The following is a 24,518-nucleotide window of genomic DNA, read 5'->3' as shown; positions in this document are numbered from 1 at the left end:
ATCCAACTTTGATTGCCACTCCTCAGAAGTGCTGACCTATTATTAAATCCCCAGCCTTATCCTGTAAAGGGGCCACATTTTACTTTAGCTACTCTCTTCCTTTTTTGTATTACATACAGCTACTGTAAGTACAACTGAATTGTGATAAAGTTAAAATAAAATTGTACTCATCAGCAGAATGGATTTTTAAAAATTTTGCTTTACTTTTTTTTGCTCTCTGTTATTTCTGGGGAATGGAAACATTTTGTAATGGTGATTCCATTGAATCTCTTTAACCCAAACCACATTCGACTCAGTGGCAATACTCGGCTATGATCGCTCACCTTCGGGTAAATTCGGCTATATCCCCCCCCCCCCCCCCGCAACCACCCGCGCGCGCCTCCGGTCTGCCCCTCACAAAGATGGCAACGATCGGGGCTGCAGTCATGAGTACGCATGCGCACCTTACTGCGTTTGCCACCCCCGGCCAAATCTCTCTCTTCTCCGCTCCTGCTCGGGGGAAGGGAAAAGCCCCATCGGCTTTTAGTGTCTTGCGATAACTCCTTACAATTAAGATGTCGGGCTGGCGACCGTTCCCGGTTGAAACGCGCCCGCGAGCCATCATAGTTTGGTAACGTAGGGAATTATGCGTAAGACAAAAACTGATTGAAGCAAAATTAGGTGGGTTAATTTATCAGGCGCTGGCTAGGTTCTCTGGCAGTTGTTGGGAGGGCGGAAGCGGGGCCCTTCTTCAGTCGAGTCGCAGTGATTCCTGCTGCTGTCGGGAGGCCTCCAGCCCGGCTTCAGGTAAAGCAGTGCCAAGTGCAACTTAATGACTGAGTAAGTGGTAGGAATCAGGTTTAAATAGAGGCAATCAGCCCGTGTCTCACAAGACGTGGAGCTGTAGCATCCTGCATAGGTTTACATTCAATTGGAAACCCTGCCTCTATTAAATTGTACCTGGCTTTAATCATGTCGTGATAAATGTTTGTCTACTTGTATTTGGATAGAGGGATGAGGAGGGGTAACATAAACTAAATGCTCTGGAGTGCATCATCAGCTGCCAAAATGTTATTTTAATTTAATTTTTATAAGTTTCCATTGAAGTTTTTTGCTTTTAGTTACTGTGTCCCTTTGAGGGGCTGTTAATTTGCTAATTAGTTTTTTTTATGTTGGCATAAACTAAATGATGCAATTTTAAAGGGAGCAGAGTGACCAGGGAGGGGGCAGAGATTGTGTATATGTCCATACACTTGTCAAGCTTGAGATTAGGCTGCTCAAGTGACCTTGGCTTTATCAGTCGGGTTGTGGTAAATCTCTGTAAATCACTGGTTAGGCCTTGGCTGGAGTGGTGTGTTCAGTCTTGGGCACTGCATTTTGGAAGGATGTCAGAGACCTGTAGAGGGACCAGAGGAGATTTACTAGAATAATATCAAGGATGATGGACTTTGCTTATGTGGAGGGAATGGAGACGCTCGGGTTGTTTTCCCAGTGAAGGTTAAGTGGAGATTCAGTAGACGGTTTCAAAATTATGAATGGTTTTGATAGATTAGATGAGAAACTATATCCTCTAGCAGGAGAGTTGAGAACAAGAAGACACAGGTTATATATTTTTACTTTTGTAAGTGATAATTAGCAAAAAGACCAGTGGAAGATTTTTTTTATTGATTTAAGACCTGAAATGCACTACCTGTAAAGAGTAGTCAAATGATATTTAATAGTAACTTTCAATAGAGAATTGGATATGTGCTTGAAAAGGGAAAGGAGAATTGCAAGAGTATGGGCAAAGAGCAAGAGAGTTTAGCTAATTGATTAGCTCTTTCAACAAGTTGGCACAAACAATTGATCAGATGGTATTGTTCTGTGCTGTATGATTCTATGATGCAAATATAATATAGAAATGCTTTATATATAACTTTATTAAATCTACATATGCTAACTTTTTTGATATATTGCACTCTCCTTATTTGGGTGCCACCATTATGTGACACAGTCACACCAGCAACTGCACCCACCTACTATTTAGAAAGAGCTTCAAAAAGCTGCAGCATCCCACAGTTATGCCTCCAGCCTCCTAGATGCACTGAAGGGAAAATTCCTACATCCTCATGCCATGGGAAAAGCCAAAGGTCATCCACTATATGACATTGTCTAATATTTCTAAAGATATACTATATGATCTATAGTGTTGCTTTTGGTAAATTGGGTGCTGCATTATATTACAATGCTAAGAGTATAATTTGGTGTATTTTTCTGTTTGAAAAGAGGGGAGAGCTATGTTTAATTTAGCCTGTCTCTTTAAGGCCAGAATGTTATACTGATTTAAGTGAGCACAGTTTAAGATCATTTATTTTACTTGTATGGTCAGGGATTTTTTTCAGGTTGGTTTGTGAGCAAGGTGTTATTGAGATTTTTTTTCCCCTTGTGTAATTTACTAATCCCAGTACACTAAATAATCTTAGATGTGGCATTTAATGCACTTCCTATTTTTCCTGGGAGGAGATTATGGGGTAAATAATATTGAAGCACCCTGATTGAGATTGAAAATAAAATTTTGGATGGAACTGGTCATCAGCTAGTATCTTCCTTTAAATGTCACTTGTGCTTTGGAGTCAGTAATATATTTACAACAAATTGTGTCAGCTATTAAACTTGGGAATTTTAACTAATAGTAGTGAACTATATTGATAAAAAACCAGAATTGCATTTATAGAGCACTTTTTATGATTGCAGGACATCTCAAAGCACTTTATAGCCATTGAAGTACTATTTTGCAGTGTGATCACTGTTGTAATGTGGGAAACTCAGCAGCCAGTTTTGAGCTCAGCAAACTACCACAAGCAGCAATGTCACAATGATCAGATCATCTATTATTATGATGCTGGTTGAGGGGTCTGGGCACTGGAGATAACCCCCCGCCCTGCTCTTTGCAATGCTGCCATGGAATTTTTTATGTTCACCAGGGAAGGCAGATGGGGCCTCAATTTAATGTCTCATCTCAAAGAAGGCACCTTTGACAGGGAAACACTCCCTCAGTACTGCCCTGAAGTGTTAGCTTTGATTTTTTGCTTTCAGGTCCAGGAGTGGGATTTGAACCCACAATCTCCTGAGCCTGTGATTGATCAGGTGCCATTTCAGAATGTGCTTGAAGAATAACTACTTAATATGAGTGGAGCAGAAGAAGCAATTGATTGGAAGGCAACAGAAGTGATTTGCTCAAGACTTGAAAGCTGGGATCTTCTGGCCCTACCATTGTGAGACCCCGCTGTAGGACATTCAGTGGTCCAGCTAAAAGCTCATTGGCTTTCGGCAGGACTGCACGATCGCAGTGGCAGGCGGGGCTGGCTGGAAAATCCCGCCTGAAGTTTGCAACTAAATTGAGAGATTAGTGGATGTTCTGTCTTTGATCAGATGGTTGGAGGTAATGAGTGCCAGGGGTTAGCGTCCAATGCAATATAACCTGGAGTGACACATGAATGCTTAACTGCAAAGCTGCACATGCCAGAGTTAAAAATTGCTTGGCAGTGAGGGTGAATAGAATTTGGAATTTACTGCCACAAACTTTTGTTAAAGCAAGACCATTTATAAGGGAATTAGTTTGAAAGGAGGGATATGGGCTTCCAGCAGGAAAATGGCCATAGGCCAGATGGGGAAGAGAAACACTGACACACGTTTGGCAGGAATTTTCAAAATTGAAAACACTCCTGTGAAGCGCCTTGGGGGGTTTTGATATGTTATGCACAACGTTAGTGAAGAAGGGTCTCACGGACTCGAAATGTCAACTGTATTCCTCTCCGCAGATGCTGTCAGATCTGCTGAGTTTTTCCAGGTATTTCTGTTTTTGTGTCAGTTTTCATATGTATACTGACAACACTTGACACTATTTCACCATCGCCTCTCTTGACCCTTCCACTTGCAAATTCTCTGACTGCTTATCAGACATTCAACACAGGAAGAGTGGAAATTTACCCTGGTTTAATACCGGGGAGACTGGAGCTGTTTTTGGTTCACGCTCCAAACTTCACCCTTAAAGACTGACTCCATCACTCTTCCTGGCAACAGTCTGAGATTAAGCTAGCCCGTTTGCAGCCTCGGGGGAGGATGTTTCCTTAGTCGGGCGGGCTCAGCGGGGGTGGCCGGGAAGCCGACTGTGATTTCATGCTGGCTGGCCAATTTAGGGGCCACCAGCAGCTACCTGTGGGGGGAGGAGGAGGGCGAGCACAAACTTTGTGCATGTGCGCGGGTGCGCACTGGAAAAGCTCCTTGAGGCACAGAGCTGCCTCAGGGAGATGAGCATTTTTCAAAATAAAAAATAAAGCTCTCTAAAATGTTATGAAACGTCCCTTCTGTCACATGATCAGGGACATATTATTAATAAAATTTTAAACTTTTTATTTTATTTTTATTTGCTGTTGGAAACCTCACCCCGCTTGTGAATGAGGTTTCCTAAAAAATGCAAAGGCCGCTTGGCCTTTTCGCTTGCCCGCCATCTGTAAGGTTGGATGGGCAGAGAAATATTTCTTTTAATTACCTTTTTAAGGCTTTTTAATCGGCGGGCGTGCTGTCAACTCTGGCATGTGCCCGCCGACCGAAATATCGCACGAAGATGTCAGGATGCTCGCTTGACGTCATCGCGTGCTACTTTACACTCTGTCTGGTCAGGCATGTGCCTGCCTGATGAACTAAAAATTCTCTCCCTGGTGTCAGAATTGACCCCGAGTTGATCTTCTGACCTATTCGTGCCAACACTAAGATCATCCATTTCCACCTTTATAGCCTCACCCCTCTCTCAGTCCGTCTGCTGCTGAAACCCTCATTTAACTCAACCAGACTATTCCATTCCACTCCTGCTGGTCTCCTACGTTTTACTCTCTGTAAGTTTTAGATCATCCAAGACGTTGCTCTTGTCTTATCTTGCACCAAGTCCCATTCCACAATCATGCCTCTGTTTGTTGATTTGCATTGGCATCCTGATTTTAAAATTCTCACCCTTGTTTTCAAATCCCTCTGTGGCCTTTTTTTAATTCATTCATGGAACGTGGGCATTGCTGCCTAGACCAGCATTTATTGTCCATCTCTCATTGCCCTTGAGAAGGTGGTGGTGAGCTGTCTTCTTGAACCGTGCCAGTGAAGGAACTATGATATATTCTCGTCAAGATGGCGTGTGGCTTGTGGGTGTGGGGGGGATGTGGAGGTGGGGAGCTTTCAGGTCAAAAACAGAATTACCTGGAAAAACTCAGCAGGTCTGGCAGCATCGGCGGAGAAGAAAAGAGTTGACGTTTCGATGTTGGTGTTCCCATGTGTCTGCTCCCTTGACCTTCCAGATGGTAGAGATTGTGGGAAGGTGCTCAGCCTTTCCTCATAAGAGAACCCCTTCATCCCAGGAATCAGCCCAGTGAACCCTCTCTGAACTGTCTCCAAAGCGAGTATATCCTTCTGTAAATAAAGAGATCAAAACTGTACACAGTACTCTAGGTGTGGTCTCACCAACACTCTGTACAGTTGTAGTAAGATTTCCCTATTTTTATACTTTATCCCCCTTGCAATAAAGGCCGACATTCCATTTGCCTTCCGAATTACTTGCTGTAACTGTATACTAAATGTTTCATGGACAAGGACACCCAGATTTTTTATTCATTTATGGGATGTGGGTATCGCTGGCTAGGCTGGCATTTATTGCCCATCCCTAATTGCCCTTGGCAAGGGGGTTATGAGCTGCCTTCTTGAACCGCTGCTGCCCATGTGGTGTAGGTGCACCGAGAGTGCTGTTAGGGTGGGAGTTCCAGGATTTTGACCTGGTGACAATGAAGGAACAATGATATGTTTCCAAGTCAGGATGGTGTGTGGCTTGGGGGGGAACTTCCAGGTGGTGGTGTTCCCATGTGTCTGCTGCCCTTGTCCTTCTGGATGGTAGTGGTCATGGGTTTGGAAGGTGCTGCCTAAGAAGCCTTGGTGAATCCCTGCAGCGCATCTTGTAGATGATGCACACTGCTGCTACTGTGATTCGGTGGTGGAGGGAGTGAATATTTGCCAAAAATGGATGCTGAAAGGCAGTTTTTCCTTCTGGGAGAGTCTGGGGCCAGAGGGCACAACCTCAGAGTAAGGGGTCACCCATTTAAGACAGAGATGAGGAGGAATTTCTTCTGAGGGTAGTGAATCTATGGAATTCTTTACCGCAGAGGCTGGGTCATTAAGTATATTCAATGTTGAGGTTTTTAATTAGTAAAGGAATCTAGGGCTTTAGGGAAAAGGTAGGAAAGTGGAGCTGAGGATTATCAGATCAGCCATGATCTCATTGAATGGTAGAGCAGTCTCAATGGGCCGAATGACCTTCCGCTCCTAGGTCTTATGGTCTTTGTCCTGGATGGTATTCCAGCTTCTTGAGTTTTGTGGGAGCTGAACTCATCCAGGCAAGTGGAGAGTATTTCACCACACTCCTGACTTGTGCCTTGTGGATGGTGAACAGGCTTTGGGAGTCAGGAGCTGAGTTACTCTCCACAGGATTCCTGGTTAAGCAGATAAACTGCTGGTCCTGTTGTTTATTGATACCTCCGATATCCTGTTGGCCTCCAACAACCTACAAGGCAAATCATTTTTGAGCAGTAGGCTGCAGGAAAAAGTCTAGTAAATGATGTGCGCCCCGAGATCCCTGTTCTGGCAAGATTTGAACCGTTTAGTCGAATCAATAAGAGAGCAGTTTTCTAGAGTCTAATGGTTCTTTGCTGCTGTTTTTCCTGAATGAACCTTTCAGTTATGTGTGTGAAGCAGAGAATTACAAAGCCAAAGACACTGGTTACAGCATAAAAACATTATCTGGTCATTATTGCATCACTGTTTGTGGGAGCTTGAATGCAATTTGGCTTTCCTGTTTGCTACTTAACAATGGTGACTACTCTTTAAAAAAAGTTCCTCATTGGCTGTAAAGTGCTTTGGGATCTCCAGAGATTGTGAAAGGTGCTATGTAAATGCAAGCCTTTCTTCACAAAAGGAGGCCATTAGGCCTACTATGTCTGCCAACTCTTTGCTAGCACTGTTCAAAACTAATCTCCCTATCCTGGTCTCTGTCCATAGACTTTTATGATTCTCTGCTTAAATTATTAAATTTTCCCGTAAGGTGCAGTGGCCTCAAAGGGCTCCATGTTGCACCAACTCTTCAGTGTGAGGATTGTAAGCCTGAAGGAAATGTGCACTTAAGCACGTTGCCTGAAAAAGACCTGCTTTAAATTAAGTGCATGATTGGGTGGGTTTGTGGCAAATCATGCCAGGTATACCTATCTCTAGGGCTAGATAATCAGTCTGGCATCTTTCCACCTATGAAAGTTTGACACGCAGCCAGCAAACCATTTCAGATTCCGTGTCTTCGTATGTCACACTTTTGCTGATGGCTGAAGAAGCCAATCCTTGAGCGACAGGTTTAGCCACAAGTGCTGCGCCTGAAGTTACCAAGTGTCATTGTTGCTTTTGACATAGGCTTCTGTTGCTAAGCTGCTGTAGCCATTGGTCATCGTGGTGGCGCACACCAGCTCGTCAGAGATGTCTCCATTTTCCTGACATCAGCTAGCGACTCCCAGGTGCGATAATCAATGTTTAGGGCCTTCACGTCATGCTTGCAAACATCTGTGAAGCAGAGCTTTGAGCACCCTGCTGTTTGTCTGGCTTCAGCTATACAAAGGACGCAAAGGTCCTTGGGTATACGTCCGTCTTCCACCCTAGAGATGTGCCCGAACCAACATGCTAACAAACTTGGGAGCTCTGCGTTTGAGAGGACTGCCATATTCGTGATTTAGTCCTGCAGGGATATTCCCATAATGTGTCGCAGAGGGTAAAGATGGAAATCTTTTCTTAATAGCTAAGAGTCGACCATGTTTCACAGCCATACAGCAAGGTGTTGAGAACACACGCCTTCTAAACTGTCAACTTGGTCTTAAGGGTCAGCTTGATGTGCATTAGCCAAAAGTGGTTGCTGCTTTCCCAATGTGTGTATAAAGCTCTGCATCAGGGCACAGATTGTCACAAAAATCACCAGCCATTTGTTAATCAATTAGACGCTGCAATTTGAGCACGTCTGTCTCTCAAATAAGTCAAACAAGAGACTAGACCATGCCTTGCCTATCTGTATCTATCTATTACATCTATATCTTGTTCACCCGTCACCCCTGCCTTGCTGATTAGCTCCCAGTCTGGGAATGCCTTGATTTTAAAATTCTCATTCCTCCAATTCGGGCCTTGTGTGCACTCCTTTTAATTTTCCCAACGTTGAAAGCTGTGTCTTCAACCGCCTAGACCCTGAACTCCAGAATTCCTTCCCTAAACTTCTTTGCCTTCAAAACAATCTTTAAGACACCACCAGTCCTAATACCTCCTTTGTGTGGCTAGTGTCAAACTTTGTTTGATAACACTCCTGTGAAGCACCTTGGGATATTTTACCAAGTTAAAGGCCCAAATAATAGCAAGTTGGTTTTGGTGCTTTTAAAAATTAAAATTACATAAGAGCAAAAGTACAAACCCAGCAAAATTGAGTCTCTGACCAAACTCTGAATAAGATATGACTTGGAATCTAAATTTCCCTGGAGCTAATCATGCTGAATTCAGGGGCAGCACACAGAGGTAAAAAGGTGTACAGTTTAAATCCCCAAACAAAACACTTGTGAATTCCTTTCATACAAAATGCACAGTAAAATAAAAGGTGAAGAATCTACCAGAGAATTTCACACCAGCTACAAGTTAACCCACAATGAAGCTTTTTCAATGCAGTGTGGCTCCTGAGGTTTAGGATGCTAAATATCCTTCGGAGCTGTTTTGCCTGCTGCAGGGTCCACTTTGTAACTGAGCTGTTTCAAAAGTGGCCTCCCCTTTTCACTCAGTTTCTTTCATCACTTTATCTCCCCATTCATGTATGATTCTTTTTCCCTTTTATTTCTTTCACCCACTCCCCACTAAAATAAGAGTATAGAACACAGAAACAGTCCATTTGGCCCAAACAATCTCTGCAGGCCTTCATGCTACACTCGTGTTTCCTCTCATCGTTCCTCATCTAACTACTTACATAACCCTCAGTTCATTTCTTCCTCTTGCGCTTTTCTTGCTTCTCCTTAAATACATCCCCAATTCTCTGAAACCACTCCCTGTGGCAGTAAGCTCCACATTCTCAACGCTCTCTTTGGGTAAAGAAGTTTCTTCTGAGTTCCTCATTTGATTTCTTGGTGACTATCATACTGATGGTCTTTAGCTTTCCTCTTCCCCAAAAATGGGTACATATTCTGTATCCACTTCATCAAAACCTTTGATAATTTTAACTTAGGCCACCCCTTAGCCTTCTACATTCAAGAGAAAGGAGCTCCAGCCTTTTTATATATTTACTCATTCATTCATTCATAGGATGTGGGCTTCGCTGGCTGGGCCAGCATTTATTGCCTATCCCTGATTGCAGATGGTGGACAGGCTTTGGGGAGTCAGGAGGTGAGATACTCGTCGCATGACCCCTAGCCTCTGACCTGCTCTTGTAGCCACAGTATTTATATGGTTAGTCCAATTCAGTTTCTGGTCAATGGTAACCCCCCAGGATGTTGATAGTGGAGGATACCGTGATGGTGATGCCATTGAACATCAAGGGGTAATGGTTGGATTCTCTCTTGTTGAGATGATTATTGCCTGACACTTGAGTGTCACGAATGTGACTTGTCAGCCCAAGCCTGGATATTGTCCAGGTCTTGCTGCATTTGGACAGCTTCAGTATCTGAGGAGTCGCGAATGGTGCTGAACATCGTGCAATCATCAGCGAACATCCCCACTTCTAACCTTATGATGGAAGAAAGGTCATTGATGAAGCAGCTGAAGATGGATAGGCCAAGGACACTACTCTGAGGAACATCTGCGGCAATATCCTGGAGCTGAGATGACTGACCTCCAACAACAACAATCATCTTTCTTTGCGCTAGGTATGACTCCAACCAGTGGAGAGTTTTCCCCCTGATTCCCATTGATTCCAATTTTGCTAGGGCTTGATGCCACACTCTGTCAAAGGCAGCCTTGATGTCAAGGGCAGTTACTCTCACCTCACCTCAGGAGTTCAGCTCTTTTGTCCATGTTTGAACTATGGCTGCAATAAGGTCAGGGGCTGAATGGCCCTGAGGGAACCCAAATTGGGCGTCAGTGAGCAGGTTATGACTAAGCAAGTGCTGCTTGTTAGCACTGTTGATGACCCGTTCCATTACTTTACTGATGATGGAGAGTAGACTGATGGGGCGGTAATTGGCCAGGTTGGATTTGTCCTGCTTTTTGTGTACAGGACATACCTGAGCAATATTCCACATAACTGAGTAGATGCCAGTGTTGTTGCTGTACTGGAACAGCTTGGCTAGGGTTGAGGCAAGTTCTGGAGCCCAAGTCTTCAGTACTATTGCTAGAATATTGTCAGGCCCTGTAGCTTTTGCAATATCCAATGCCTTCAGCCATTTCTTGATATCACATGGAGTGAATCGAATTGGCATCTGTGATGCTGGAGACCTCTGGAGGAGGCCAAGATGGATCGTCCGCTCAGCACTCCTGGCTGAGGATTGTAGCAAATGCTTCAGCCTTATCTTTTGCACTGGTGTGCTGGGCTCCTCCCATCATTGGCAATGGGGATATTTGTGGAGCCACCTCCTCCTCCAGTGAGTTAATTGTCCACCGCTATTCATGACTGGATGTGGCAGGACTGTAGAGCTTAGATCTGATCCGTTGGTTGTGGGATCGTGTAGCTCAGTCTATCGCTTGCCGCTTATGCTGTTTGGCACGCAAGTTGTCCTGTGTTGTAGCTTCACAGGTTGACACCTCATTTTTAGGTATGCCTGGTGCTGCTCCTGGCATGCCCTCCTGCACTCCTCATTGAACCAGGGTTGATCCCCTGGCTTGATGGCAATGGTAGAGTGGGGGATATGCTGGGCCATGAGGTTACAGATTGTGTTCGAGTACAGTTCTGCTGCTGCTGATGGCAAAAAGCACCTCATGGATGCCCAGTCTTAAGTTGCTAGATCTGTTCGAAATCTATCCCATTTAGCATAGTGGTAGTGCCATACAACACAATGGAGGGTCATGGACAGATGCATCTGCAGCAGGCAGGTTGGTGAGGATGAGGTCAAGTATGTTTTTCCCTCTTGTTAGTTCCCTCACCACCTGCCACAGACCCAGTCTAGCAGCTATGTCATTCGGGAATCGGCTAGCTCGGTCATTAATGGTGCTACCGAGCCACTCTTGGTGATGGACATTGAAGACCCCCACCCAGAGTACATTCTGCACCCTTGCCACCCTCCGTGATTCCTCCAAGTGGTGTTCAACATGGAGGAGCACTGATTCGCACTGAGGGCGGTGCGTGGTAATCAGCAGGAGGTTTCCTTGCCCATGTTTGACCTGATGTCACGAGACTTCATGGGGGCTGTAGTCGATGTTGAGGACTCACGGGGAACCTCCCTCCTGGCTGTATGCTGCTGTGCCGCCACCTCTGCTGGGCCTGCCCTGCCAATGGGACAGGACGTACCCAGAGATGGTGATGGTGGTGTCTGGGACATTATCTGTAAGATATGATTCCATGAGGATGACTATGTCAGGCTGTTGCTTGACTAATTTGTGAGGCAGCTCTCCCAGTTTTGGCACTGGCCCCCAGATGTTAGTAAGAAGGACTTTGCAGGGTCGACAGGGCTGAACTTGCCGTTGTCGATTCCGGTGCCTGGGTCAATGCTGGGTGGTCCGTCCGGTTTCACTCCTTTTTGTGTGTTTGTAGCGGCTTGTTACAACTGAGTGGCCTGCTGGGCCATTCAAAGTCATTTTAAGAGTCAACGTAAAATGCTGTTTTGATTTTGCTGTGGGTCAGGAGCCACATGTGGGCCAGACCTAGTAAGGACGACAGATTTCCTTCCCTACAGGGCATTAGCGAACCAGATGGGTTTTTACAATCGACAATGGCTTCATGATCATCATCAGACTTCTAATTCCAGATTTTTATTTAATTCAAATTCCACTATCTGCCGTAGCAAGATTCGAACCTGGCCCCCCCAGCATCAATACCACTACGCCACCGCCGGTTCGGCTTGTTTGGTCTTTGGTGAATATAACTTCACAGTTCTCGTATACTTTTTATAAATTTTTTTGCCTTGAGCGTTCCATTTTGCGCACCTTTTCTGGACTGCCCTGTACTGTGTATGAATGGCCCTGGTGCATATAAGTTGAAGCAAGTATTGCAGTTTTTAACATGTTTTATGATTTTATTTTAAATGTCTGTAGCTGTGAGCCTGATGCTTTTATCAATGGTTGTAAGTTCCAAGATGTTTCTGCGGGGTAAATTCGCTGAGGTAAATTAACTGAGGTAAATTCGCTTTTTGACATTACTGGCTGTGATCCTCAATGCCTGTTTAATAAGCTTCTTTCTCATGTGGCGGAGAGAAGCAAAGTGTACCTTGAGGCCCCCATTAGCTGAAGCTTTCAATGGAAGTGTTGTCTTGTGCCTGAGGGGGGGTGGTCGGGGTTGGTGGGTGTGGTGGCGGGGAGAGAAAGTACATTAAAAGTAGAATTCTTGGAACAGCCATCAAGGTGGTATAGAAGTATTGTCTGTAAGCGGTGTAAATAATCCTGGGTTGTCCTCCCGTTTAACCATGTCTTCTTAGTCTCCTGCTATTTTCGTGAAGTTCAGTAGTGTTCAAAGTAACAGCTGATTTTCTGCTGAATTTGTCCTGGCTTTTTGTATTTTTTTTCTTTTGTTTATCTTTTGTGTTAAAAATAAAAACTGAACGGTGCCCTGTAAAGCCCAGGTTTTTAAATTGGCGGTAAAGACTGACTTTAAAACTACTTTTTTACGTGTTATGGGTCCAGTGATAATTTGTTTCTGCTTTCTGTCAAAAATGCTGATTAAAATGAGAGCTGTCAAAGAATAAAAGTAATTCCTAAGGTTTAAGCTAATAGATGTCACTGTGTTCACTTGCAAGCTTCAAGAGCTTGCAGACTATAATACAAGTGCATTGCTGCTTAATCACCTTCTGACCTGGTTACAGGGGTATAAATCTCTGGCTAACTGTTGTCATTTCCACCAAGATCAATTCAGGCCACAATCTGTGTGGGATATGAACGCAATGCACGCCATTGGGTGAAAATGCACTCCCATAGTTTGGATCATGGCATCGTGAGATGCTTTTTAATTACGCCCTGTCACCTTTCCACTCACTAGCTGCTGCCATTTTTCGTGGGGCAAAGATCTAAATGGCTGCATGCTGAACAGTTAAAGGTCAGGAGTAAAAACAGAAAATGCTGGAAAAACTCAGCAGGTCTGACAGCATCTGTGGAGAGAGAAACAGAGTTAATGTTTTGAGTTCGTATGACTCTTCAGAGCTAAAGAGAAATAGAAATGTAGTGAAATTTATACTGTTTAAGGGGGGATGGTGGAGCAGGTGAAGCTGGATAGAAGATCAGCGATCGGTGGAGGCTAAGGAGAGATTGAGAAAGATGTCATGGACGCAAGACAAAAGGAGTGTTAATGGTATTGGTAAGGGCTAAAGAAGGTGCTGATAGTGGCATAAGGTAAGAAAGTGGAATATGTGAATAGTAGAACAAGGGTCTGTGAAAGAACAGCATGGAATAAGTAACTGACGGCCTTTTTGGGGGTGGAGTGAGAAGAGGGGGCGGTGATTGGGGAGAAAGGGATAAGGGGATAAAACAATGAATAAAAATAAGCAAATAAACAATAAAAATTAATTTTTAAAAAGGGATTAACAAGGGGTGAAGATAGAGGAGAGAGTTCATGGCCTGGAGTTGTCGAATTCAATGTTAAGTCCGGAAGGCTGTAAAGTGCTGAAATGGAAGATGAGGTGCTGTTGATCCAGTTTGCATTGGGCTTTGTGTTGAGCTGAAGGTCAGGAGCTTTTGGAAGTGGAAGACGAATCTATCTCAAAAAGAGCAGGAACAGTTGTAAAAACCTTGCTTCTTGCTCTTATACATTCCACCTCTGAGTATATTGTAAAACCACACAGATTTATAATAGGACTTGACATGGTCCACCTTCATTAGCTTTTGTATCATCTGTGAATTTAGTCATTATGTTTGTGATTCCTAGCTCCAGAGCATTTATGAATGTGTTAAACGAAAGTGGTCACTCGCTCTTTCTTTGTCTGTATAGTTTGTTTTCAATTCCTCCATGTGTTCATTCATTCATGAATTCAATTCCGGCCTTGTGGAAAGACCGGCTCGCCAGTCTCGAACAACCCCCAGCGATGGAAATTCTACTGGATGAAAGCCTTCCTCCAGGAGCTAATTGCAACTGGGCAACCTGGAAGTGCCTTAACAGACTTAGGACTGGTGTAGGTCGTTCAAAGGTGTCACTAAGCAAATGGGGATATACAACCAGCCCGACAACTTTTGAATGTGGAACTGAGCCACAGACTATGCAACATCTCTTGCAATGCCTATTGCTAGAGGAGCCCTGCACTGTTGCAGATCTTGCTGAATTTAACAAGGCGCAAAAATGTGTCCAGTTCTGGCTGGGCCATGTATAGACTGTCCGTGGACACAATAAGAAGAATTCTTCCATGTGTTCCTGCCAAGCTCCTCTTGAGGCTCCTTTTGCAATGCCCCTTGCTCCCCTGACCCCATTCTTATAGTAGTAACTGGCACAGTGAATCTCGATTCCAGCACAATAAGGCTGTGAGGAGTAAGGGAACATTTGTAAGTTGGCATCTTGGTAACGCAGAAGAGCTGATCAGAGGTGGTCAGCAATGTAGTAAGAATAGGACCAGGGGAACTGGACCGGTCTCCATGGTGAAGTTGCGAGAAGGGTTAGAGGGGAAATTGAAAAGCGGATGAGTTCAGGGCTATGGTGGAGATTCAGAGACTAATGTAGCAATCTGTTACAAATATCCCATAACATTTTGTACAAATAAAGAATAACTTGTTAATACGGTTTGTTCCTGTATCTTGGTGTTCTCAAGTTTCCTGTGTATTGGTACAATAAGTAGCAACTATGCGTTACACTGGTCCATTTCACATGAGTAGTTTGCTGTGGTGCCATTTTTTGATTGAGATATGACCATGTTATAGTTCAGTTTCTTTGCGTTCCATGCAACCTGTTTATGTCTTAAATGGTTCTTTTCTGGTCCTGGCTTGGTCAACTGTTCCCATTGATGGAATGGTCGAGAACCAGAGGACATCGACTTGAAAGTGATTAGCAAAAGTAGTAAAGGTGACGTGAAGACAAATTTTTTAAAGCAGCCCATGAATAGCATCTGAAATGTCCTGCCTGAGAGTGCGGTGGAGGCAGATTCAAGTGTGGCAGACAAAAGGCAATTGCATAATTATCCGAAGAGAAAACATTTGTAGAGCCATGAGGGAAAGGCAGGGGAGCGGGACTAGCTGAGCAGCTCTTACAGACAGCGATGGGCACAATGACCTCCTGTGCTGTAACCATTCTATGATTCTACAAGAGACAAAAGGTGAACTTGGGTCCTTCTTTGTTTTTGACTCTTAATACCTTAATAAATACAAAACATAATTTCAAAGTTTGCAGATAATAGAAAACTCAAATGAAGTTAACAGTGAAGAGGATAATAACAGACCTCAGGAGCTCATGGACATGCTGGTAAAATGGACAGACAAACGGTACATGAAATATAACACACAAAAGTCTGTAGTGATACACTTTGACAGGAAGAATGAGGAGAGAAACTTGCGGGCGGATATACACAAATCCTTGAAGGTGATAGGACAAGTTGAAAAGGTAGTTTTTTAATTTTTTTTAAAAAAACAGATGGGATCCTTGGCTTTATTGATAGTGGCATAAAGTATAAAAGCAGTGAAGTTGTGCTATACCTTCATAAGTCACTGGTTAGGCCTCGGCTTATTTCTGTCACCACATGAGGGGACCAAAACTGGATGTAGTGTTCTAAATATCGTCTAGCCAAGATGTTGTACAAGGGAAAAATGTTATACATTATTTTGAATAGTTCTGTTAATACAACCTAATACATTGTTTGCTTTTACTGTTGCTTCTTGACACTGGCCATTGACCTTTTAGAGAATTATGAATGCAGTGCAAAGTTCCTGTTCTTTGAAATGATTTCAGTTTAGGTCCATGTAAAGTGTAAGCATACTTGGTATTGGTTCTACCCAAACATATAACACTGCGCTTATCTAGTTTAAACACCATAAACCAGATTTACCCATTCTCCGAGAGTATTATATCTGCTTTCAGATATTTCTTCTCTTCCACATTCTCCTAACACTTTCTTCCATGTTTTCTTAACACTCGTACGTGTACAACCTGCAGCTCATCCTTGTGACATCTGTATCTGGGTTATTTATAAAGTTAGCAAAAGGCAATGATCCCAACACTGATCCCTCTGAGAAAGCACTGGCTTCCAAGCAAATCCACATACCATTAATAACTTGCCAGCTATGTCAGCTTTCTATTGATTCCACATGATCCTGTGTTTTTGCAATGTAACCTATTGTGAAGTACCCTATCAAAAGCTTGATGCGTGTGCTTCAATACGTTGAACCACTAACCCCGGAACTTAAATAACAAAAAAGCAAGTTATTAAGACATGACCTTCTTTCCTAGAAGCTATGTTGTATCTCTGATGACTGCTTCTTTACTCCACTAAAGAGCATCTTTATGATCCCTTCTAACATCTTTTCTATAACTGACAAGCTTACTGGCCCTGTAGTCCCCTTATCACCCTTTTAGAAAATCCGAGCTCCTTGAAAATCCTTCCAATCCAAAGGAACACTCCCGGGCTCTAGTAAACTGGTCTAGATTTGAGCAAGTATCATGTTTAACGACAGCAAGGCCCTGATTTATTCCAATTAACACACGTTATTTCCTTTTCCCAGGTAAATTCCTGGCCGCTATTAAGATGGCTGCTACAATAGTACATGATACCTCGGAGGCCGTGGAACTGTTTGCCCCACAGGGTTTATTCCTGAAGCCAATCGCTAAGCTGACTCTTAGCGTGTCCCTTCCTCAGCTGAAACAGCCAGGAAAGTCTATATCAAACTGGGAGGTGATGGAGAGACTCAAGTACATGGTTCACCCTGAGCAGTTCGCTACACTTCGTGTGTCCAAGAGCACGATGGATTTTGTTCGCTTCGAAGGGGAGGTTGAAAACAAGAACATGGTGAAAGCCTTCCTGTCCAAACTGGATGCCAAGACCATTAAACTCAGTGGCTTCACGGACACCTTAAAAGTGCGAGCAGCTGAGGTTAAAATAGACTTCCCGACCCGTCACGATTGGGACTCTTTCTTCCGGGATGCCAAGGACATAAACGAGACTTTACCAGGTGAGAGGCCGGACACCATACATCTGGAGGGGCTGCCATGTAAGTGGTTTGCCCTGAAGAACTCCAGTTCAGAGAAGCCAAGTGATTTCATCCTGCGCAAGGTGTTTGAAACCTTCGGGGAGATCCGAAACGTGGACATCCCAATGCTGGACCCTTACAGAGAGGAGATGACTGGGAAGAACTTTCACACCTTCAGCTTTGGCGGTCACTTGAACTTTGAAGCATACGTACAGTACCAGGAATACATAGGATTTGTGAAGGCAATGGATGCCCTGAGGGGAATGAAACTGCTGTACAAAGGGGATGATGCCAAGGCCGTGGCCTGCAGCATAAAGGTGAGCTTGCCATGCATTCTGTGCTGTTTGGGCACTCCATTATATAAAGAGTACAAGAGCAATGGAAAAGGTGCAGATTGATTCACTGGGATGATGCATATAGTTAATAATGGAGCTTTTCCTATAACAGCAACAGCTTAGATTTTTGTGGCACATTTAACATAATTAACTGCCCCAAGAAGTTTCACAGTAGCATTATAAAACAAAATATGGCAAATTAGGTCAGATAACTAAGGGCTTGGTTACAGAGGGAGGTTTTAAGGAGTGTCTTAAAGGAGGAAAGTGAAGCAGAGAGGTATAAGGAGGGAATTCCAGAGTTTTAGGTCCTTGGCAGCTGAAGATTCAGGCACCAATAGTGCAGCGATTCGAGGCCAGGATTGGCTGAGTATAGATATCTTGGAGGGTTGGAGGAACTTACAGAGACAAGGAGGGCCCTGGCCTTGGAGGGATTTGAAAACAAGGATGAGAGTTTAAAATCAGGATGTTGCTTGACCAGGAGCCAATGTAGGTCAATGAGCACAGGGGTGATAGAGGAAAGGGGTTTGGTGTGAATTAAGACCTGGCCACCAGAGTTTTGGATGAACTACAGGTTAGGCGGGTGGGATGTGGGTAAGCAGCCAGGAGTGCATTGGAATAGTCAAGTAACAAAGGCATGAATGAAGGTTTCAGCCACGGATGAGCTGAGACAGGGACAAAGTTGGGTGATGTTACGGAGGTGGAAATTGGCGTCCTTGGTGAATATGTGGCTAGAAGTTCGTCCCAGTCAAATATGACACCAAGGTTGCGAACCGACTGCTTCAGTCTCAGACTGTTGCCAAGGAGATGGTAGCTAGTGTATGGAGTTTGCAACAGGGACCGAAAGCAATAGCTTCATTCTTCCCAATATTTAATCAGGGGAAATTTCTGCTAATCCAGTACTAGATGTCAAATAAGCACACTGATAGTTTAGCAACAGTGGAGGAGTCGAGAGAGGTGGTGGTGAGGTAGAGCTAGGTGATGTCAGCGCATATGTGAAAATTAACGCCGTGCTTACAGATGATACTGAGAGGCAGCATGTGAACGAGAAATAGGAGAGGGCCAAGGATAGATCCTTGAGGGACACCAGAGATAGTGCTGCAGGAGCAGGAAAGGAAGCCATTGCAAGTGATACTTTGGCAATGCTTAGATACATAAGAATGGAACCAGGTGAGAGCAGTCCCACCAGGCTGGATGGCGGTGGTGAAGTGTTGGAGAAAGATGTTGTGGCCAGCAGTGTCAAAAGCTGCAGATAAGGATAAGCAGGGATAGACTGCCTTTGTCACAGTAACATTGAATATCACTTGTGACTTTGATAAGAGTTGCTTCAGGGGTGGAAACCTGATTAGAGAGATTCAACCATGAAATTCCAGGGAAGATGGGCATTGAGATGGGAGGGGACTACATGTTCAAGGAGATTGGAGATGAGGATGGCAGTTTGCAGTGGCAGTAGGGTCAAGGATTTTTTTTAGGAGAGGGGTGATGATGGCAAATTTATAGGAGAGAGGAACAACACCCATTCAGAGAAAACCATTAGCAATATTGGCTAAGGGTGCAGGGAGGGGAAGTTGGGTCATCATCCGTTTTGTGGGAATAGGGTTGAGGAGGAAGGAGATGGGTTTCATGGACAACATGAGCTCAGAGAGGGGCAGGAGGGGATTGGGAAAGAAACTAGGGTGAACAAGACTATTAACTAAAGAAGAAAAGGTTAAGGAAGCACCTAAAAGAAGAATCATGAAACTATTCCAAACAAGACTACTGATGGTACACTGCTTAACCATAATTTGAGGTCCGTTCACGTACATAAGCTGCTGGCATGTAGTAAATATAACATGGCAGGAGAGACATGTGGATTGGGTTAGCTGTTTTCTTATTGGTGTAGCTGGTCTGGGTTACTTTGACCTTTTCCTTTAGCTATTGGATGGTACCATGCGTGGGCAAGAGCAGGAAGAGAACCTCATTTCAAACTAGGGGTCACCTTGAGCCAGGAAGACTTTTCCTCTGCTCGCTTTCTCCTTCAGTGTCTTTTTGGAATAGTCACTCCTGTCGCAACATGGGGAGGCCCCCTAATTGCCATGACATTACTTGAATACTAGCTGGCTGCATTGGGAGATGTAGGAGCATCAGATGTGGAGTAGGCATTCAGCCTTTCAGTTGATAATGCGCGGAGTCAATGCCCATGCAAAATGTGTTGAATGTTTCATTATTAGCTCCATTGCAGTGGCCCAGAGATGAATAATGACCACTTCGCTGAGGTACCAAGGGGCTGCCAGAGCAAGTGGGTTTGTACCTCGAGAGGTGGCAGTGTCTCGAGAGGAGAGAAATAAAGCAGGGGTGTAAAGAAAGTATTCAAAAGTAATTGTATTGCAGGTGACGTTTGACACAACAAAGCACCTGAGTGATGCTTCTATCAGGAGGAGACAGCTGGAGAGACAGAAGCTGCAGGAGCTGGAACTGCAGCGAGAAGAGCAGAAACGCCGGGAGAAAGAGGAAGAGGAGCGAAAAAAGGAGGAAGAAAGGTACGTTGGTTTGACTAGATGAAATCACCTTTTAAATAACAACATTTTCCACCAGACAAGCAGCAGAATATTGTTGGTGCTGTGTCAAAGGGGCATGAGGTCTGATTTAATGAGTTTTACACTGGGTAATACCCCTCCAGAGATTACCATTTGACAAATGGCTGAATTGAGCTGACAGCAACTGACCATCCCCATCTTCTTTCATTCTGGTCCTGGTCACCCAGGCTATAAATTCACTCTCACATGCACCATTTCCTCTGACTTGCATAGGGTGCAGTCTACTTGAACTGATTATATTAAGGAATCAGCGTAGTCTCTTTCCTTCAATATAAAGTATTTTTCAACATGTTTCCCTGTTTCCTTTATGGGCAAATGAGATACATTGAGTTTAGAACCAGAGGAAGTAAAGTCTATAGCTCCTGTTCATAAACTTAGTTTAAACTATGTTTACTCCACTGAACAAAGTCACACCATTCATCTTTTACTTTGAAAGTATCTTTCAGCTCCATGATCAGTGCTTCATTGAAGGGCAAGGGGAGCAACATCATACGAGCAACATTGCTTTCTAGTTCTCCACCATTCTAATTCATCATCTTTGGGTCAACACCTTTTAAGTCCCTACCTATCATTATTCCAGTTCTCCAGAATGTACCCGCCTTGAATAGAACTGTAAAATACAATTTGGAAGACCTCTACAATCTCCTTCCTCAACTCCACCAGGATCGTCAAATATGTTCCATCAGGCACTGTCACTTTTGTCTTCCTTTAGCTTAACTAATTTGACTACAAATTTCCTTTAAAACATCGCAATCGTGCGCTTAACTGCTTCAGAGTTCAAGTATTGCTGAAAAAGAGACATGTTATCAAAGCTTTTCTTCTTGCACTTAAGTTGTCAAGTTGGCTCTGGACGAGACATTGCCAAGGAGAATACACCAGGGAACTATTGTCCTCATGCCTTTCTTTGTTCAAAAACGTTCAAGTTCACCATGCAAGCTTGATACTGAAAAAGGACGCATCAGAGCTATCCTGAGAGATAATGGCTACCCCAATCAGATCATTGCTCACTGCATATCTCTCAGACTCATGAACGGGCTTGAGGCTGCCACTTTCAGACCTGAATAAAGTGCCCAGTCTATTTCAAAATTACCCTGAGAGGGTACAGTATCTCAAACATTTGAGCAACTGGTGAAACTAGCTGTTTCGCACTGCCACTTTGGAGTGGCAACACAAGTGGTGTTTTCCACTAACAGGATGCTGCTGTCAAGGCAAAAGGATGTTTTGCATATCACCCAGATGAGTAATGTAGGATATGAATTTCAGTGCCTGTGTGATGCCAGGTACATAGACTGTACATCCCAATGACTGGGCGGATTGTATCAAACAGCATGTCCCTTCGGCTGTTCACAATAGGTAGAATACTGACTGTGTTTGCAAAACTCAGAACGTAATGTCTAACATTAACTGTGATTCCATGATTGGATAGCACTTGTGTTAAGAATTACACTGACAACCAATTTAAGATTCAGTCAGGCTCACAACTAACTCATGCTTGCTAGGAGCTACATATATTCAAATGCAGGGACCTGTCCTCTGCGGGCAAAAGGAATATATCCGGACATTGCACTTTTTGGAATAAACAAAAGCATGGGAACAATAGCTCCCTGGTGCATTCTCCATGACAATGTCTTAACCAATCAGCTGATTTGCCTGATTGGCAAACCAACCAGCGCTTCTTTTCTCATGCAGTATAAATTGTTGTTCCCTTTGAAATTTGGCATTCTTGTGTCTCTCCTGATGCATGCAAGATAAAAAGCTTTGATAACACGTCTCTTTTTTCAGCAATGCTCAAGTTCTGTACTACCAAGTGATTGCTTCAGAATTCACTATAGCCTAGATATTACTGCTGATATGAGTGGACAGACATATAGTGTTTGTATGACATTTGTCTATTTGCTTTTTAGTGGACCCATTTACAATAGGCTTGTTTTACACTCCTTAAGCCATATCAATAAGCTTTACATTCATTGACCTTTTTTATCCTTTCGTGGGATGTAGGAGCTGCTGGCAAGGCCAACATATGTTAGCTATCCCTCATTGCCCTTGAATTGAGTGGCTTACTAGGCCATAGTAGAAGGTAGCTATGAGTCAACCATGCTACTGTGGTTCTGGAGTCACACCAAATGGGTTTTTATGACAATGGATGATAATTTCATGGTCACCAATACTGAAACCAGCTTTATATTCCAGATTTTTTTAATAATTGAATTTAAATCCCACGAGCTGGCGAGATTTGAACCCTTATCCCCAGAGCATTAGCCCAGGTCTCAGGATTGTTAGTCCATTAACATTACCACTATGCCACCGCCTCCCCCATTTGAATAGTAGGAGTACTGCATTATTATTGAAGGATGTAAACTGCTTGCAACACAGACCACAGTGTGTTGTGTTCAAAACATTTTGTGAGCCATGTAATAGGCGTAACCCCATTTAACAATTAAAAAAAGCAACTTGAATTTGGCATTGATTGTGACATTTTTATCTCTAGTTTTCAATCAAAATGTAGCAGTCCCTCTTCTGTCTCTCACCATGGACCCTAATATTTGCGAGCCTGTCAGGCAGCATGATGTCTTACCTTTTCCAAAATTACAGATCCAGTAGAATTTGCTACTGATTGGATTCTTCCTCATTTTTCTCCAGGAAGCAGAAAGAGTTGGATGAGCAGGAGCGAGAGAAGAAGAGGGAAGAAAAGGTCAGAAAGAGGGAACAGAAGCAGAAGGAGCGCGAGGAGAGAAGGAATATGCGGAAACTGCAACGGGAGGAGCAGAAAAGGCTGCAGGAGAAAATTGCCCTGGAAGAAAGAAAACTCCTGTTGGCGCAGAGGAACCTACAGTCCATCCGACTTATTGCAGAGCTGCTGAGTAGAGCCAAGGTGAGTGTCTGAATCCTGTGGGATCAGCAGGTTAACACGTTGTGCTTAGGCAGATAGCAATGTTGTAAAGGTGCTATGCATCACTTGTTTTACCGTCATGAGCTATGGCTATTGGGTCTCACTTGGTAGTTTTATGTAAGTTGCCAGGGCCTTGAGATTGCGATCTCACCCCCTGAAAACACTTCCCATCTGGTGCTCGGAATAAAGGAACAGGAGTAGGCCATGCAGTTCCTCGAGCCTGTTCCTCTATACAACAGGGACTACGTTTCAAAAGTATTTTATTGACTTTAAAACTCTTTGGGATGTCCTGAGGCAGTGAAAGGAACTATATAAATGTAAGTCTTTTGTTCTTTTTAGATCATGGCTGATCTATATCTGAACTCCGTCTACTGGCTTGACCCTTTAACTCTTAATACGCTTGCCTAAGACATAGCTGCTAGACTGGGTCTGTGGCAGGTGGTGAGGGAACCAACAAGAGGGGAAAACATACCTGACTTCATCCTCATCAACCTTCTTGCTGCAGATGTAACTTTCCAAGACAGTATCGATAGGAGTGACCACTGCACAGTCCTTGTGGAGATGAAGTTCTGGCATCAAATTGAGAATACCCTCCATCGTATTGTGTGGCACACCAACCTGCTAAATGGGATAGATTTCAAACAGATCTAGCAACTCAAGACTGGGCATCCGTGAGGCACTGTGGGCCATCAGCAGCAGCAGCAGAATTGTACTCAACCACAATCTGTAACCTCATGGCCCGGCATATCCCTCATTCGACCATTACCACCAAGACAGGGGCTTAACCCTGGTTCAACGAAGAGTGCAGGAGGGTATGCCAGGAGCAGCACCTAAAAAGGTTTCAGCCTGGTGAAGCTACAACACAAGACTACTTGCGTGCCAAATAAGTAGCAAGTGATGGATAGACCTAAGCGATTCTACAATCAACTGATCAGATCTAAGCTCTGCAGTCCTGCCACGTACATTCGTGAACGGTGGTGGACAATCAAACAACTCACTGGCGGAGGAGGCTCCACAAATATCCCCATCGCCAATGATGGGGGAGCCCAGCACATCAGTGCAAAAGATAAGGCTGAAGCGTTTGCAACAATTTTCAGCCAGAAGTGCCGACTGGATGAGCCACCTGGGCCTCCTCCAGAGGCCCTCAGCATCAGAGCTGCCAGTCCTCAGCCAATTCGATTCACTCCTCTTGATATCAAGAAACGGCTGAGGGCAGTGGATACTTCAAAGGCTATGGGCCTTTACAATATTCCAGCGATAGTACTGAAGACTTGTGCTCCAGAACTTGCTGCACCCCTAACCAAACTGTTCCGCTATCGCTACAACACTGGCGTATACCCGGCAATGTGGAAAATTGCCCAGGTATGTCTCATCTACAAAAAACAGGACAAATCAAACCTGGCCAATTACTGCCCCATCAGTCTACTC

General features: G+C 44.0%; 1 protein-coding gene across 2 annotated transcripts in view; it reads left to right on the top strand.

Moving 5' to 3' along the window:
• Positions 1 to 740: 740 nt before the first annotated feature.
• Positions 741 to 24,518, top strand: part of LOC121284065 (A-kinase anchor protein 17A-like) — a 35,133-nt gene continuing 11,355 nt past the window's right edge. The window contains exons 1-4 of one of the 2 annotated variants that reach the window (XM_041199082.1): positions 741 to 786; positions 16,828 to 17,609; positions 19,995 to 20,143; positions 22,841 to 23,072. In XM_041199082.1, coding sequence (XP_041055016.1) covers positions 16,851 to 17,609; positions 19,995 to 20,143; positions 22,841 to 23,072 — 1,140 coding nt within the window. In that variant the 5' untranslated portion in view covers positions 741 to 786; positions 16,828 to 16,850. Of the gene's footprint in view, positions 820 to 16,827; positions 17,610 to 19,994; positions 20,144 to 22,840; positions 23,073 to 24,518 lie in introns of both variants that reach the window. The other variant, XM_041199081.1, reaches the window with a different exon arrangement.

Source organism: Carcharodon carcharias, chromosome 11 (genome assembly GCF_017639515.1).
Source record: "Carcharodon carcharias isolate sCarCar2 chromosome 11, sCarCar2.pri, whole genome shotgun sequence".
NCBI lineage: Eukaryota > Metazoa > Chordata > Chondrichthyes > Lamniformes > Lamnidae > Carcharodon > Carcharodon carcharias.
This window is presented reverse-complemented; position numbering and strand designations above follow the sequence as displayed.